This window comes from Neolamprologus multifasciatus, chromosome 11, assembly GCF_963576455.1.
Source record: "Neolamprologus multifasciatus chromosome 11, fNeoMul1.2, whole genome shotgun sequence".
Taxonomy (NCBI): domain Eukaryota; kingdom Metazoa; phylum Chordata; class Actinopteri; order Cichliformes; family Cichlidae; genus Neolamprologus; species Neolamprologus multifasciatus.
The window spans coordinates 22,094,424-22,110,320 of NC_140449.1; the positions used below are offsets into that span (position 1 = coordinate 22,094,424).

At 40.4% G+C, this 15,897-nt stretch overlaps 2 protein-coding genes across 8 annotated transcripts; both read right to left on the bottom strand.

Annotated features, from left to right (window-relative positions):
* Nucleotides 1–1,070: 1,070 nt before the first annotated feature.
* Nucleotides 1,071–9,811, bottom strand: u2af2a (U2 small nuclear RNA auxiliary factor 2a). Of its 4 annotated transcripts, none has more exons than XM_085178027.1 (12): nucleotides 9,233–9,810; nucleotides 8,019–8,160; nucleotides 6,561–6,596; nucleotides 6,180–6,283; nucleotides 5,658–5,809; nucleotides 5,412–5,528; nucleotides 5,151–5,307; nucleotides 4,971–5,050; nucleotides 4,386–4,508; nucleotides 4,213–4,299; nucleotides 3,269–3,517; nucleotides 1,071–3,178 (listed from the first exon to the last, which is right to left on the bottom strand). In XM_085178027.1, the coding sequence occupies exons 1-12, from the start codon at nucleotides 9,279–9,281 to the stop codon at nucleotides 3,044–3,046; spliced, it is 1,431 nt and encodes a 476-aa protein (XP_085034153.1). In that variant the 5' UTR covers nucleotides 9,282–9,810; the 3' UTR covers nucleotides 1,071–3,043. The 4 variants fall into 4 exon arrangements, with proteins under 4 accessions (XP_085034153.1, XP_085034154.1, XP_085034155.1 ...); XM_085178028.1 differs by having other exon boundaries at nucleotides 5,169–5,307; nucleotides 9,233–9,809; XM_085178029.1 differs by lacking the exon at nucleotides 6,561–6,596 and having other exon boundaries at nucleotides 9,233–9,811.
* ccdc106a (coiled-coil domain containing 106a) lies at nucleotides 9,391–15,810 on the bottom strand. Of its 4 annotated transcripts, none has more exons than XM_085178036.1 (8): nucleotides 15,668–15,810; nucleotides 15,156–15,225; nucleotides 14,968–15,066; nucleotides 14,628–14,849; nucleotides 14,362–14,418; nucleotides 13,970–14,248; nucleotides 13,672–13,839; nucleotides 9,391–13,007 (listed from the first exon to the last, which is right to left on the bottom strand). In XM_085178036.1, the coding sequence occupies exons 2-8, from the start codon at nucleotides 15,223–15,225 to the stop codon at nucleotides 12,691–12,693; spliced, it is 1,212 nt and encodes a 403-aa protein (XP_085034162.1). In that variant the 5' UTR covers nucleotides 15,668–15,810; the 3' UTR covers nucleotides 9,391–12,690. The 4 variants fall into 4 exon arrangements, with proteins under 4 accessions (XP_085034162.1, XP_085034160.1, XP_085034161.1 ...); XM_085178034.1 differs by having other exon boundaries at nucleotides 15,156–15,248; nucleotides 15,668–15,808; XM_085178035.1 differs by having other exon boundaries at nucleotides 15,156–15,243; nucleotides 15,668–15,800.
* Nucleotides 15,811–15,897: the final 87 nt, after the last annotated feature.

The window sequence follows — 15,897 nt, forward strand, 5'->3', positions numbered from 1 at the left end:
ACACACCCGTATTTGGAATAAAGTTGAATTCAGTTTGTCCAATTCAGGTGGTTGAACTTTTAATTTGTCAAATATATAATATGTACAACTATATATATGAAAACTATATGCTCACGGTCACTTTATTAAGTACACCTGTTCTAATCACTCATGGCAGCAACTCAATGCATTTAAAGCTTGAAAACCTGGTCAGGGTGACCTGCTGAAGTGGAAGCTGAGCATCAGAGGAATGGGAAGACAGGCAATCACTCACTTGTTACAAGCGAGCTATGCAGAAGAGCATTTGTCAATGCACAACACACAGAACGATGAAGCAGATGAGCTATAGCAGCCGAAGAGCACGCTCCTCTCTGTTAGCTAAAAACAGGAAAATGAGGCTACAATTCACACCAAGATTGAACAATAGAAGACTGGAAAAAACATTGTCTCGTCTTGATTTCTACTTCAACATTCATTTAGTAGGATCAGAATTGGGCTTAAACATAAAAAAAATCCTGTCTTGTATAAGAGGTTCAGGCTGTCTGGTGGTGGTGTAATAGTGTGGGGATATTTTCTTGGCATACTGTGGACCCCTTAGAAGTAACTGAGCATCAATTAAATGCCAGAGTCTTCCCAAATATTGTTGTCCATCCCTTTATATCTATTCACTTTTGATGACTTCTTCCAGCAGGTTGACACACCATGTCACAAAGCTCAAATCATCTCAAACTGGCTGCTTGAAAGCAACTATCAGGTCAGTATGAATCAAAATCTCTGAAGAATGCTTCAAGCATCTTGTTGAATCTATGCCATGAAGAACTGAGGTAGTTGTGAAGGTAAAAAGGGGGTCTGGCCCCTGTGTGTGACCAATGTTTATGCTACTCTTACATAAAAAGTCAGTCTAGTGACTGTGAAATAGCACCATCATTTGGACATTACCAATAACTACACAGTTTGATTAATTATGCTATCAGGTCAGTGAAGCTGACTGTAGCTCCGGTCTACTCCATCTCCATTATTAACTGTGCTATGGTGTGGTGAATGGATGTGGGCATGCACAGGAAAAGGAAGCACAAAGGGAAGAAAAGCAGTCATGTAAATTCATGTTTTAATCAACATTTGAAAACAAACTGGACAAATGAAAGACTGCTTCTGCTTTTATAAACTATATGTGGCTTTTAGGTTTTAAATCATTTAAGAAATCACATTTTTTCCAGAGAAAAAGAAACTAAAAGACACTTTAAAAAAAAAAAGAAAAGCAGATTTTCAGAAAGTAAGGAGTAACATCTCTAAAGTGTTATCACTGACACAGTCTCTCTTTCAGCGCTGTAAAGCAAACCAAAGGATCAAATGAAAGCAGTCTCAAGCCCATACAGTTTGAACATGTGGTCCTCAGAGGATACAGGGCAGAAGATGAGGGAGATGAGCGATAAGCAGATTGTGTCTACGTACACAGGGACTGTTTTCTATCAACCCAACAGCTGACCTCAGATTTAGTGAAATTACCAAATAGTTCAACAGCAGAAAAATGACTAACAGTGAACACTAAAATTTAAAAATCAGGTTACTTTATTTGTTTTCCCTAAATAATCTCCTCAAAGCCCCCAAATTTCTGAAGGAGATTGTAGTATTAGTTTTACTTTTAACTCCGATTTTAATTTTTTGAAAGACAAATCTGGCATTTTGTGATTTTAGTTTCACTCTGCAGTACAACATGAGTCGTGAGTATTAGTCTCGTGTTTATTTGGTCTTGTCAGAGGTGAGACGCTGCACAAACAAACAACTGGGTCCAACACATCTTACATCCCAAATCTGCTGGGAAACAAGGAAAAATGTGAGCTGGCTGAAGGACAAGACAGTAACATACATGGATATATAGACATCAATGGTAGAGGGGTAAGCCATATTTCTTTCAATAGCAAATTGACATGTAATAACATTAAGGCTCGTTGGTAAGGAAGAAATATATATCCCCCATGAAATCCCCTCCCAATCTGTCTTTATTGTCTCTTAAACTAAATCAGGGCTGAACTGCTGAGACAAAACAATCTCACCTTTAAAATGTTGTTCACAAAAGATGGACGTGACAAAAGTTGCAAAAATTAGAACAAAAACAAGAAAGCGCATAATTTTTTTAAAAAAAAATTCTCTTTTTTTTGCAGTTTGTGTTATTCTAAGGGACTGAATGCAGGGTGATATTACAGCGGAAATCAGTGAAGCTACACACAGTATCAGAACAATTACAGTTGACATTCAGATAGAGTCCAATCAGACAACAGATTTTCTAGAGATCATCCTGAAGGGCGGGGGGTGGGGGGCAGCAGTCTGATGAAAATGAAGGAACATAAGGAAAGGACAGGAGAGTCCAGACAGGGGGTGGAGGAAAATAATAATAATAAGAGTGTTCTTTTGCCTTTCTAATGATGACAGAAAAGCTGAAGTGGATGTTACAGCTACTGTGTATCTACACTGGATGGTCAAATGAAAATGCCCTCCCATCTTCCTCTCCATCTCCCCAAAACCTCCCTGTCACAATTTTTTTTTTACCCCCCCAACCAGAATCTTCCAGTAAGTTCCCTACCGCGGCTCCTTCCTAATGTACTTAAAACAGGCTAACTCCATTTAAATACAAACCTTAAAGTGTGGCGCAAACCCCCCCCCCCACCCAGAAATGACATCCCTGTCTCACAAAGTATAAAAAATGTTCGCCCAACCCCTGGACCTATTTTTACACACTTTTTTTTCTCAAAAATCTTTAACTTGCCCACCCACCCAGCTACACCACTAGCAACCAAACCTAGCCCCCTTTTATTATGTACTGAAAACAAACCCCACAAATTCTCCTCCTCCTCTATTTCCAATTCTGTCTTAACTGCTGAATATTTCGTGAAGATCTCCAATGATAATCTGGATATCACCACTGCCAAACAAATAATACTCCCAGATCGACCTGCAACGTTGCGCTACACACACACACACACAAAAAAAAAAAATCACTTTGGGGGCTGATTTGGAAACTGGCAGTGCACACCCTCCCCATTCCCCTCTTTACGTCATGCGTCCTCTACCAGAAATCCCGGCGGTGATAGGCGTCTGGATCGCAGTATTTGGTCACCACCACCCTGTTGGCAAACTTCCTGCCTGTCAGCCCCTGCATGGCCTTCTGGGAGTCAAAAACTGATGTGAACTCCACAAAGATCTGAATTTTTTTAAAAAGATAAAAAAGCAGTGAGGGCTTGTAACATCTCACAGCATTGTTTACCACAAGTCAAATGTAAACGGCTCCTACCTTGCCGGTTCCAGGCACTTCCAGGCCATCGACAGGTCGAGGTATCTCAATGCTTTTAACTTGGCCGTACTTGCTGCACTCATCCCTGACGTCCTCCACAATCTCCTCGTACTCTTCATCATCCAACAGCTCTTCAGGGGCCACCATGTTCATCAGACACAACACCTCCGTGGGCAGACCGCCCATCTGAGTCACGGAGCTGTTCAGACCTGGCACCTGCAGCGTCACTGGAGTCTGGTTTATACTCGACTGGAAGGAGGCACACAGGTTAGATGAGGCATTTTATAGCACAGCTTTCTCTACATTTTACAGTAAACTGTATAAAGCCAACAATTTAATATTCTTTACATCTATTTTCACAGCTAAAAAAAAAAACCTACTGGCCACTGCCACCCACCAGGCAACCCTGTTACTAAACAATCTCAGTCCAGCTTAAACTCAGTTTGGTCTCCAATCACCGTTTTCGTAAGTGTGGTTGCAGCTTTAACCCTAGGTAGTGTCGGCTGCTGGTTCATAAAATATTGAGAAAATGTGTTTTTGGGTGAACACTTTAACTGATTTCATGCAGAGCTTCAGTCAGCAGTATTTCATTGGCCATAGCTGGTTAGTAATAAATACGATCTGTTTCATATTTTATTATTATTGTACCGTATCCAATTGAATCCGAATGGATGTACTACACAAAGATTAGTTCAGGCAGTGATAAGGAAAGTGCTGCTACATGCGTTTTGTCTGCTTTCATTATAAAATAATAATAAAAGCAGGGGGAGGCAACTAAAAATGTACTACATTTAGATGTGCACTTGTAAATGGTTAAATTTAAGAGTAACTTCATAAATTGCTGGAGAAGAGTGGCCAAACAATCTTTATGCATTTTACACTCTCTAAAAGAGCATCAATCCTCCCACCACCCGCTGTCATCTGTCCAGCTCCTGGACACTTACCAGAGTTGCGTTCTTCGATCCCACACTGGCTCTTTGCACCAGAAGTTTCTTGTCTCCCAGCTGCATGCCGTTCAGTCCAGCAATAGCCTATAATGACATAACAACATTGAAAACCATGCCTTCAAAAACACATACTACAGAGATAGCATTGTATATTCTGTTGGACTGGTTACCTGGTCATTAAGGTTGACATCAACATATTCACAAAAGGCATATCCTTTGGATAGGCCTGTGGCGCTGTCCTTCACCAGGTTAAAAGCCTTCAGAGGGCCAAATGACGTCAACAGCTCTTTCACCTAGCACACATGATGCATAAAGGTCACTGCAAGGCATTTCCAATGGTTTCCAACAGTTGTCATGAACACCAGACATTCCCAACATGAACACTACTGTTCAAGGTGTGTTACTGGGTAACATGACAGCAAAAAAAAAGAATAACACAATGCTCCTTCTCTTTCACTTCTTCCAACAGTATGTATAGTGTCTCTATGTTTCAATACTGGTGGAAATTATATGCAGATGTATGCACATTTTTTTTTCCCAGAAAAGCACAAGAAAGAACAGAGTACACTCTGGGGTTCTTTAATCTTTAGTCATGTGAGAAATACAGGACTCAAAGTATAACAGAATGCAATGTAGTGTTGTTTGGGCCGTTTTGCAAGGTGAGTGTGTAAGTATATTGTGCAGAACAATTGATACTGAACAAGCTGCACTGCACTTATAAGAAAAGATGAGCTGTTTAAAGCACAAAGACCAACCTGGTCATCATTCAGGTAGTTAGGCAAGCCACCAATGAAGAGCTTGTGAGCAGAGTCTGGGACTACTGTGGACACCACACCTGCAGGAGCAGCAACAGGCAGAAACATTAATGGAGAAATTGAGTTCACACAGATTACAATTTGCTGAGAATTGTGCCAGAAGTAATTAGAGTTAAAAACCATTAATTGTCTGTATACCAGGCACATAGACACTGGGGTTCTCGCTCATGCCGGGCAGGGGCTGGTAATCGTGGGGACGGCGAATCTTAAGACTCTGGCCTTGAAAGATGATGCCATCAAAGGCCATTGCCTGTGTTGTTTCATCCACAGAACGGAACTACACAAGACAAAAGATGGCTGACTTCAAAACTGCGTATTTTAATAAGGTTTTAGGATTATACCAAGAGAGAACAATCAATGTTCATGGGAAAATTGACTCACCTCAAGGAAGGCAAAGTTCTTATCCTGATTGATCTGTACTGCAAGAACGGGATTGCCGGGGGCCTGAGTAAGACCACCCAAACGCATCTGGGCATTAAAGAAGTCCATCATTGACTCCTAAACATAAGGGAGGTGAAAAAATAATAGATTGTGTTAATTTACGCAATAACGACCAAACACAAGTATAAATTACTGCAGGATGTTTATAGGGCAGGAGCCAAAGTCAAATGCTGTGCTGTTACTCACCTCTGTGATACCAAAGGGGATGTTGCCCACATAGAGCCGACGAGCCTGTCGGGTCATCTGGCTTCCCACTACAGGTACTGGGGTTGGAGTAACAGCCAGACCATCTGGAGTCATGGTCGGCAGGAGGGCTGTAGCTGGGATCTGGCCTGCAGCTGGAGCGTGAAGACAGGAAATATTTAACAACCTCATTCTGTTGTTTCAATAAAGCCATGTGGCAGATTAATACGCACATAAACGTGGAACTATTATGTTCATTTCTATTCTTCATATTTTGCATTTTTGGACTCCATTAATCATTTTTCATCTTAAACTGGGCTTTGCTATAGCCCCTTAGTTCTACTACGTTTCTGTTAAGGGTGAAAACGAGTAATTTTACACACACTGACCATGTTTAAAATATGATGGGAAAATAAGGAAAAGCATAATAGATCCACTTTAAATGTGTCTTTCAATCAAGTAAGGCAGCATCAAATATTGTAGTAAACATAAATAGATGAGACGAGAAGGAAAATGGATGGTTACCTTGCATGGCTTTGTACTGCATGGGAGTGATGTGTTCAAAACCAGGTGGAGGGACATCCCAGTACTTCTTCACCTTCTTCTTCTTCTCACGGTGGGGAGAACGGCTGTTTGAGGAACACACAATCATCATGTAACATATCTCTCATTAGCTCACACTGGACTACTACAGGAAACGATGGTTTGATTTCAGAAATGAACAAAACAGACTACATTTCAATCACAACACTGTAAAACTCATGTTAAAGATGATAAAAGGGATAGAAAACCCTCATCCAGGCAGTTATTTACATACTAAACGGTAGACAGAATCTAAGAAGATAATTAAAAATCCAGTTGCTGCAGTAATGCACAAACCAGCTTTGTGTTAGTTTGCTGTATTACCTTCCAGCATTGTCCTGGGGGAAGCTGGCTGGTGAGCTGAAATGACATCGGAAGGGTTTCACATTTCTCTCAAATAATAAACACATTAACCAACATTTCCACTTGACAAAATTAGAGCTTCCATTTTGAATACAAGTCAGTCACTAAGTGAGCCTCACAGCTGGCACGAATTCAAACTATTAATGAGGCAATGAAAGCATAAATTACATCGTTAAAAATTGAGGAGCCAGATATTACATCTTTTTAACTACTCACACTGCATATCTGCAAGTAACGTGTTTTATACTGGTACCGAGAAAGAAAAGAGTCAAGCAGCAGTCAAGCAAAGAGGTCACATTCACAGCCAATAAGAAGCAGGAAACTGGAAAACTTTGCAGAAGTCCGCAAGAGAGTGAACATAATGAAGCAGTCACAAAGGAGATGTGTGACTTCAAATGAAAACGTATTGTATATAAATGCAATCCAAAGGTGAAAGTGAAGGAAAGACTGGCTAATTGTGAACATAAACACATATGGTTATGTGTTCCCCCGTCAACAGGCAAGCTTTTGTCTCTTTGGTATCAAAGATGATGTTCTTAGAAGAACGGACAATTTTCCCACAGCGAGAAGCTTAACGAGATTTGATCAAAGACTGCAGATCAGGCTTCTCACGAGAAAAAGTGGGAGCACATTTCAGAGACACCCGATATTATGCAACTTCAGAGTGAATATGCAAATAATCTACGTTTCAGAAAAGATTCTTTCAGGACTTTTATTAATAGCACTTATTGTGTGTTTTAATCTTGGATGGACCTGAAATTCTTTTTAAAAAACAGTTTTGACTCTTGATATTCTGCATGATGAGTTCCACAGTCGACAGGAAGTGGCAGAAGCTCATTGCCTAAGCTAGTTTTTAGTTCTGATTAATGTGTTTAAGTGCATTTGTTGTCCTGGACAGCAACACAATATGCTATTAAGACACAGAAAAAAACAAACAAACAAACAAACGAAGAAAGCCAGGAAGGAGAGGGCTGCATTTTGCAAACATAACAAATTTTTATAGTGTCAGTTTTTTGTGCGCATGTGCTTGAGTTTGGAATTTGCAGCCACCTACTGTGCGGCACAAAACTGGCTGGATGTCAGCGCAAAGTCGAGGGTGTTTAGACAAGCTGGTGTTTCAACACATTTGTATTGCATATATATAGGGCAAAAAAATTTAGTGTTTACATGTTTGTGAGGTCCAAGTTTACTTGGACTCACAAGCTGAGCTTCTTACATGTAAAGTAGCTTTCATCATTGTACTAGGAAGGTGTCCAGAGGTTAATATAATCTGATCTATTCTTTACAGATGCTTTATTTTCGGCCAGTGTGATGACTATACAATGTACACTACATTTCAGTATAGTGAGGCGATTCTTGACGCAACACAGTAGCTTTGACTGTTTGTTGGCCCAGATGTGGTTGCATACTGGTACTAACCTGCGTCTGTGTCTCCGCTCCTTACTGTCTCCACGGCGGTCTCTGCTGCGTCTGTCCCTGTCTCTGCTCCTCCTCTTCCTCTCTCTGCTGCGGCTGCGGGACGAGGACCGACGGTGGTGGCGGTTCTCTTTGTCCCTTTCAGCTGTTGGAATTAAATATTAAGTGTTTAATAACTTGCATGACTGCACATAAATGGGATACATAGCTATCTGGGGATATACACCAATTAGCCACAGCATTAAAACCAGTGAGAGGTGACACTTTTAACACTGATCATCTTGTGGATGTTTAATTGAAATGTACAATCCACATCCAACTACACCTCGTTCCCACTGCCTTGCACTGCTAGATAGCATTTTCACCACACTGGAAAAACGGAAAAAAGAAAAAAACTGCAAGGGCCACGAGGAATGACTCAAAGCATTAACACAGCCTCAAAACTGCATCATAACAATTTGAAAGAGTATTTGTAGGATCCATTCAGACAAGCTGGATACAGAATATCCACTCACAACGTACAGGACCCAAAAAGACCCACTGCTCCCTGTCTATGGTTGAACAAAAAGCTCGTGAACAAAAAGTGGTTACGTTAGCATTTTATAAATAAATACTGGTTATGGTAGCATTTTAAAAACAAGACCACAGCTTTTATAGATGAATAACGTGAATAACAGCTCGCAGAATTTAATAAACCCCATCCACTACACGGATGCAGCTCATAGTGTGTGTGTGTATCTATACAAATCTACCTTGAAAACAGTCTGTGTCGGATAAGTTTTTTTTTTTTAAACTGGTACAGTTACTGGTTGTGTGTCGAAAAGTTAGAGGCAATAATCTAGTAGTAATAGTAATAGTAATCTGGATTAGAAACGTTCAGTGCACGCAACAGCTGCAAAGAATGAATGCTAGCTGCACCAATTATTCAGTCAGCTGGTCTTGACTCATGATATAAACTTACAATGCTTTAAAGAAACAGTAACCTTTATTTAGTTTGTATTTGGCTACCGGTAAACTTACAGAAAAGTCGAAAAAAATGCTCATCCAACAGAATAAAATGACGAGCAATATTCCCGTAAAACTGTGGGCTAGTAATTTGCTTAATACTGTTCCAGTAAATAGACATGGCCACAGTAGGATACACTGATGGCGGCCTGTACAAACAAAGGCACCATTGGCGTTTCTAAATGCTGATGCAAAAAGAAAAAGTAATTTACCTTGTTTGTTTTCAGATAACTGTCTTTCGAATTCGTCGAAGTCCGACATCTCTCTGCAGAAGCCTGCTACGCTTTCGGAGACTGCGTTGCTCAGTTGGCGGTGGCTAGCTTAAGCTAGCAACAAAGTGAACAACACTTTTAAAAACAAGTGTCTTGCAGATGCAGCCCCGGAAAGTTAGCCTCGACTAGTAGCTTACCTAACGACAGATTTATCGAAAACTGTTTAACTAGAACATATATTAGCGGCAAAGTATTTGTTTACAACGTAACAGCAGAATCATTGATAAAGAAAACGTGTTCGCATGGGTTAGCCTGCTAACGTTAGCTAACTAGCTTGTAGCAAAGTCCAGAAGAATAGTGGGCCCGTGGCTCCTAGCTAGCTACCAACGCCGAATGAATGAGCTTCTTTTCGGAGAACAAAGCGGATCCGGGGAGTTAATGATCCACGGGAGCCAGTAGTTCGGCTTTACAAGACAAATATATGCGCTTTCAAATATTTCGAAGCTAGAGAAAACAATTAAGACTTCGGTATGCCCGCTTTTTTTTGCTCCGTCTCCCTGGAGCTCCGTGACACAGGAAGTTGATGAATGCCTTGTTTCCGGTGAGTGAGAAAGAAGAGACGCTCTGGTGTCCGTTTTCGCTTGTTTTTTTATTCTTTTCCCATCAAAGTTAATTTATCTGCTAAGGACATGCTAAGTCCCAAAGTGTCAAAGTTTTATTTTGTAGTTCAAGTGAAGATGAAACCTTTAACTTCAGTCTTAAACTGCTTGTTTTTTTGTTTTTTTTTACTTCTTCCTTAGGGGTCGCCACAGGCCTCCACATCACTCTCTCTTCTTACCTTCAACATAATCCCACCCACACCCTGAACCCATCTGTCACTCCTACTGCAAACCTGACTGCTGTCTTGTCTTCTGGCTCAGGACCTGGACAACTTGCTGTAATTACTGGAATCATGAATTCTACCAAAAAATCCTGGAGCAAAAAATTCTTGCCATAAGTTTGTGCCCTGAGGCTTACTTTGGTTATGGAAACACACCAGTAAGTCCACCTCTAAAAAAGCGATTAAAGTTTTGGAGTGGCCTATTTAAAGTCTGGATTTAAATATGATTGAGATGCTTTGGTATGACCTTAAACAAGTCATTTCTGCTGCAAAACTTTCCAAGGTGGCTGAATTAAAACAATTTGGCAAACAACAGTGGGCCAAAATTCCTCCACAGCAATGTGAATGAGTCAGTGCCAGTTATTGCAAATACTTGATTGCAGTTCTTGCTGCCACAGGTGGCACAACTAGTTATTGGCTTTAGAGGGGAATTACTTTCTTTTTCACACAAGGCAAGGTAGGTTTGGATAGCTTTTTTCCCCTTAATAAATGAAATATTGTATTTACTTGGGTTGTCTTTGTCTAGTATTAAAACATTTTTAATGATCTAAAACACGCAAGTCTGACAAATGTGCAAAAAACTGAGAACTGAAGCACAGAAACACTTTTTCACAGCACTGTGAGCTTTGGCAATCACACTCACCAGTTTTCACCCATTTAAACATCAATTTGGATTTTTTTGGACTGACATGTTGGACAGTATTCTCCATCAAAGCAGTAAAAATGAGGAAAAATTATCCTCCATCCCTTCAGTCGAATCTCTGAGACATAGAAGCTGGTCTGGTATCTGGTGGTGCCACAATAACTTACTAAGACATTTTATCACCTATTTATTGTAACCTGACGTCTCCTCACATCTCACCCAGCACCAGCAATGCAACAAATCCATTAAAGTAGAAATAAAATTAGAAGTTCGCACTACTTGTCAGAAATGAAATCTTTTAATTAGTATTATGTTTTAACAGTAGAGTTCATGAGTCATAAACAGTGGAGCTGTGCAATTTTACAGACAAATAAATCTACATTTTCGTATGAAATCTATGCTGTAATGAATTCTGAGTCTTACTATACATTAGGTGAATAATACGTTACATTATTTAAACACTGCACACTGGTATGACTTTTAAAAGGCTCTTCAGCAGATTCACTGTCTGCTCTTTAGCTCCACAACCAAACACTAAAATGGCTTGAGTTCCACAAATTGGAGTACTTATCACTGTTAGGAAAACAGGTTATTGAGATATGAAAATTTAAGCCAAAGGTCACAGTATTCCACTGTAACTTAGTCTGTTTTATTCTAACAGAACTTACTGTCTCACTTCACTGGAACACACACTATACATTACTGTACATTATAGTCAATGTGTGTGCCACTTTGAAATGTAAAAGATCCCTATAAACTACAGCTCACTGAAGATCTCTTTAACATGCACTTGCAGCGGCATTGAGAAAGCATTGGAAAGGAATAAAACATCTTTTGTCATCATGAGTAAGCTGCTTTTGCTAAAGTTGTAAGTGACACTGTAAAAATGTTTCACAATTTTTCACAAGGAACCAAAAGTTACACAATGTTACAGAAAACCAGTATAGTAATAATCATTTTAAAGGCTCCAAAACCGTATTTTACAAAAATGTGTTAGTGTCACAATGCATTACAGAAGCCTCGGTATCAGAAGCATAAGAAGTGACATCTACTGTAATTTAGTGCAGGTCGTGTACAAAAAAGGAGTGGTGCACTCCTCAGTGAAACAACAGAGTAATGCAGACACAAGACCAGCTGGAAGTCATATTACTATTATTACTAACCCTTAAGCAACCAAGATATTTTAATGACTAACATGACAGACTGGTCATTTATGACCCTATTATTGATGTTTACCATACCTAAGCGGTTTAGATATTCTAATTTGTTCCAACGTCAGATCCACCAAAGCTTTATGCCATAGTTGGCTGGTTTAGAAGGAATGCATTGCCTGAAACTCCACCTGCCTCTGAAATCTACCAGGTGTTCATTCATGCTGCGAAATGATCTTGACAGTAAAACACTGAACCCGTAAACTCTAGCTGATTCAGATTTTGTGAACAGAAAAGGAAACAACAGTGCAGCTCTGCACAATAAAGGCTGAGACCTAAATGAGGTAAGCTAAAGACGCTCATTTAAGTACTAGAAAAAGCAGTCTCCGCTATAATCCTGGTAAAGACACATTGCTTTTCACCAAATCTGGATCACACAGACATACCCTCCTGGCCTCAACAACAGAAGCATGTTTTTTTTTTCTTTCTGTCTGCAGCAGGCACCCCCACATCCTCAATACCCACTGCAGTGAAGATTTGTCGAAGGACAAACAACAAACGTGTAGGATGTTTGTAAAAGTAACACATGAAGGGTTTGTCCCAGGTTACATGGCCACAACCAGACTGCTGAGATAGCAAAATAATAATAAATAATAACAATAAAATGATCTTAATATTGTTTCTTGGGGGTGAGCTAGCCAGCAGAACCTAACTGCCTTTCTTTTTACTACTCAAACCACATTTGTTGTTTAGAGAGATCTCCCATTATTCTCTCTTTCTTTCCTTAGTGTCTGAACCTGTAGGAGATGGGCAGAAGCAGGTTATTCTTCTTCAGGGCTTGGACTCTGTTAAGTGTCTCTTCATCCAGGGCAGTGTAGCAGCGCCGGGCATAATCCAGCAGCTTCTCCTTGGATGGATCGAACTCCCCCACCTCTGCCACCTTCTCTGGGGCGACTAGCAGCAGCTCAGCAATGGGCGTGGTAGACGCCACTGTGTTGCGGTCAACGCCATGAATTTGGAAGGCTTTGGACATATTTTTTAGTCGCTGGTATGTAAGTAGGATCTTCTTGTAACGGAAAAGCACTCCAGCAGCATCTTTCACTGAAGAAGAAAAACACACAGGTGAGTCAGCTACAATCTCATGAGCATTGTGGTAACTCGTGACCATAGTATGTAAAAGACAGATTAAATAGCCATGATGTAACACAGCGGTTTGTGAAATGCTATTTTTAACCATTAACTTGACATTTTTGTGGCCAGATGTCACAAATCTGACTGAGAAAGAGAGGGCACTGCACACTCACAGCACAGGCAGCGACTTGTACGTCAATAGGCATCCACACACTAAATCATAACTACATTTTATCATGATCTATCTATATATCATCATCAACACTAGAAACTAACGATTGAAACTATCAACTCATCAGGAATCAAGTGTATTCTTTTTATGGGTTAAAATTTTTTCAACCAGGAGTTGCAGCCTGCTGGTCATTAGAAAGAACACAGGTTTAAGACACCCAGTATCGTGGTCCCTTGGTCATGGACCCAAGGCTTTTGTGATTTGCTATCAGTTTTGTGATTTGTTGCACTTCATGTTGTGTGTTTTGCTGTTTTAATCAGCTCTTGGTTTCAGTTAGTTTGCTCCTGCTCTGCTCTGTCTTTATGTTTTGTTAATCAGTCAACAACACCCAAAAGCCATGTCCAGCTTTTATATATAGTCAGTATTAAGGACACTGAAATGTTGAGATTTTCCCTTCCTCACCTCTTTGTCGCTCTCTTGGAGGTCTGAAGACCCGCCTTCTTTTTAACTGTCTGTTGCTGTTAATGGCGTCTGACATCACATCTTCCCCTGATATCATTCCCTCCTCCTCCTCAATGTAGCCATCCTGCTCAAGATACTCATCTGATTCCCCCAATAGTGAAAGGGAATCTGACGAGACAAAAATGTTCTATTTAACTAAACCCAATAGTTAAAAGACAACATGTATAAAGCACTGATTGCATTCAGTTAATTATCATTATTAGTGATTCAAAGCTTTATGCCGTGTCATGTATATTACCTGGACCTACGTTGCTATGCCCACTCATTTCATTCATGGATGACCTTGCAGCACTGCTACTGTTGCCACTGCTGCCACTGGCTGTACTGGAAGTACTATGGCTATGGCCTTGCAAAATGGCTTGGGATTGTGTGGAGTTGAAGAGAGCATTCATAGATGCAAGCTGATTGGTCAATGGACTGGACACGTGGTTTTTCGAAGTCACCATAGTTGGAGGACCAGGCCTTCGCTGCATAAAGTGACGTGAGGGGAAATGCTGAGAGTCGGTCTTTTGTTGTTCTATAAAGAGAAGGAAACCTGAGAATCTGCAAGCTAAGCCCAAATATATGAAATAAAGTATAACATTAACAGGCTGTTTGGGTATGTCTAATTATGACTTTTCAAATATTTACCAGCAGGACGATCTTCCTCTCTTCTTGCCCTCCAGTTAAATCGTCTTGATTCATATCCTTAAGAGAAACAGATAGCAAGAGATAAAAAAATTACTTTTGATTCTGATAGACTTGCTAAAAAATCAGTTTCTCGTTGACCAAGTAACATTAATGAACCCATCTTCTCCCCCAGTGACAGATAGGATAGCTGCCAGTCCCCTACATGGATTAACCACGGGTAAAACTGTTGGACGTGTTATTAACTCACACCTGCCCCCTGTCCTCACCATTACTGTATTGTCTCTGACTCTGCTCCTGTCCTTGGCTCTTTGTGGAAAAGATGAAGCGGTCCAGTTGGCAACGGAGGAAGTCCCTCTCCTCTTCCAAGTCCTCAATTCTTTTCTGAAGCCAAGAGTTTTTCTCCAAAGAGATCTGCAGCTGGGTCCGCAGGTTGGTGATCACCATGTAGGAATTGTTGACTGGAGATGGTCCAGCAGATGACGGTGACTCTGAAGAGTATCGATGGATAGTTAGTCTGGCCAATAACTAATAATGCACATCAAGAGATTGTGTGTATGGAATTAAGTTATTGTAGAGTAGATTTAAAGTATTGATGTGGATGTTCACCATCAAAATTTTGATCACTCTGGTTAAAAAATCCCTGCTGCTCAAAGTTGCCCTCCTCATAGGGGATGGAAATTTCATAGGCGTCCTCATTTTTTGGCGCTGAGAAGAGACAACTTAAACAAATTAATTATCATGCTTGACCCAAAGACAGGACGACCATATATGCTAGGACCACTTCGAAATCTTACTCTGCAGGTGGAGTGAGCCTGCGTGGCTCTTGGATGTGGACGCAGCATCATTCCTGTTTCCGTCCTCCATCTCACACCACTGACAGACCTTTGCTTAGTGCACAGTTTAAAATGTGTCTTCAGTGACTTTGTTACATTTAGCGATGACGTGCTCACATTTATCTAAACAGCTACAGCTCACCGGAAACCTTTCACAACGTGGGGGTGTTGTGCTTTATGCATACGCAGTGAGCCTACAAAGCATAGCTAATTTTATCACACAGCTCTCTCCCATGCAATTAGAAATTAAAACAGTGAAACTGATTGTATTACTCAAACATGAGTTTGTAGCGCCCTGCTACGGCGCTCAGAAGAGAGCCCTATGTTAGCGTCCTGTAATATTAGCACAAAAAAATTAGCTACAATATAAAATTACAATCCATTTCTTTCTGCACCCTCAAGTTTAATGATTTCACTCTCACATTGTTAAAATCCCCGAGTTACGAATATCATCTGCAGAAACTGTTACATACCACTTTATGTTTGTAATAACTTAGTCTTGCACATGTAATAAGACGTTATAACTCCGTCATATCTCCATTTCACCAGTTCGTCGGCTAGCTAACAAGCTAACAATAACAATTATCGGGGGTTTTTTCTACCGAGAGTCTTACGTCACTTCCGGATGACCGCCCGCTGCAGGTACTTTTATTTTAGAAAAAGTGTCGGGTTTTTTTGAACGACGGTATTTAATGCGTGTGTA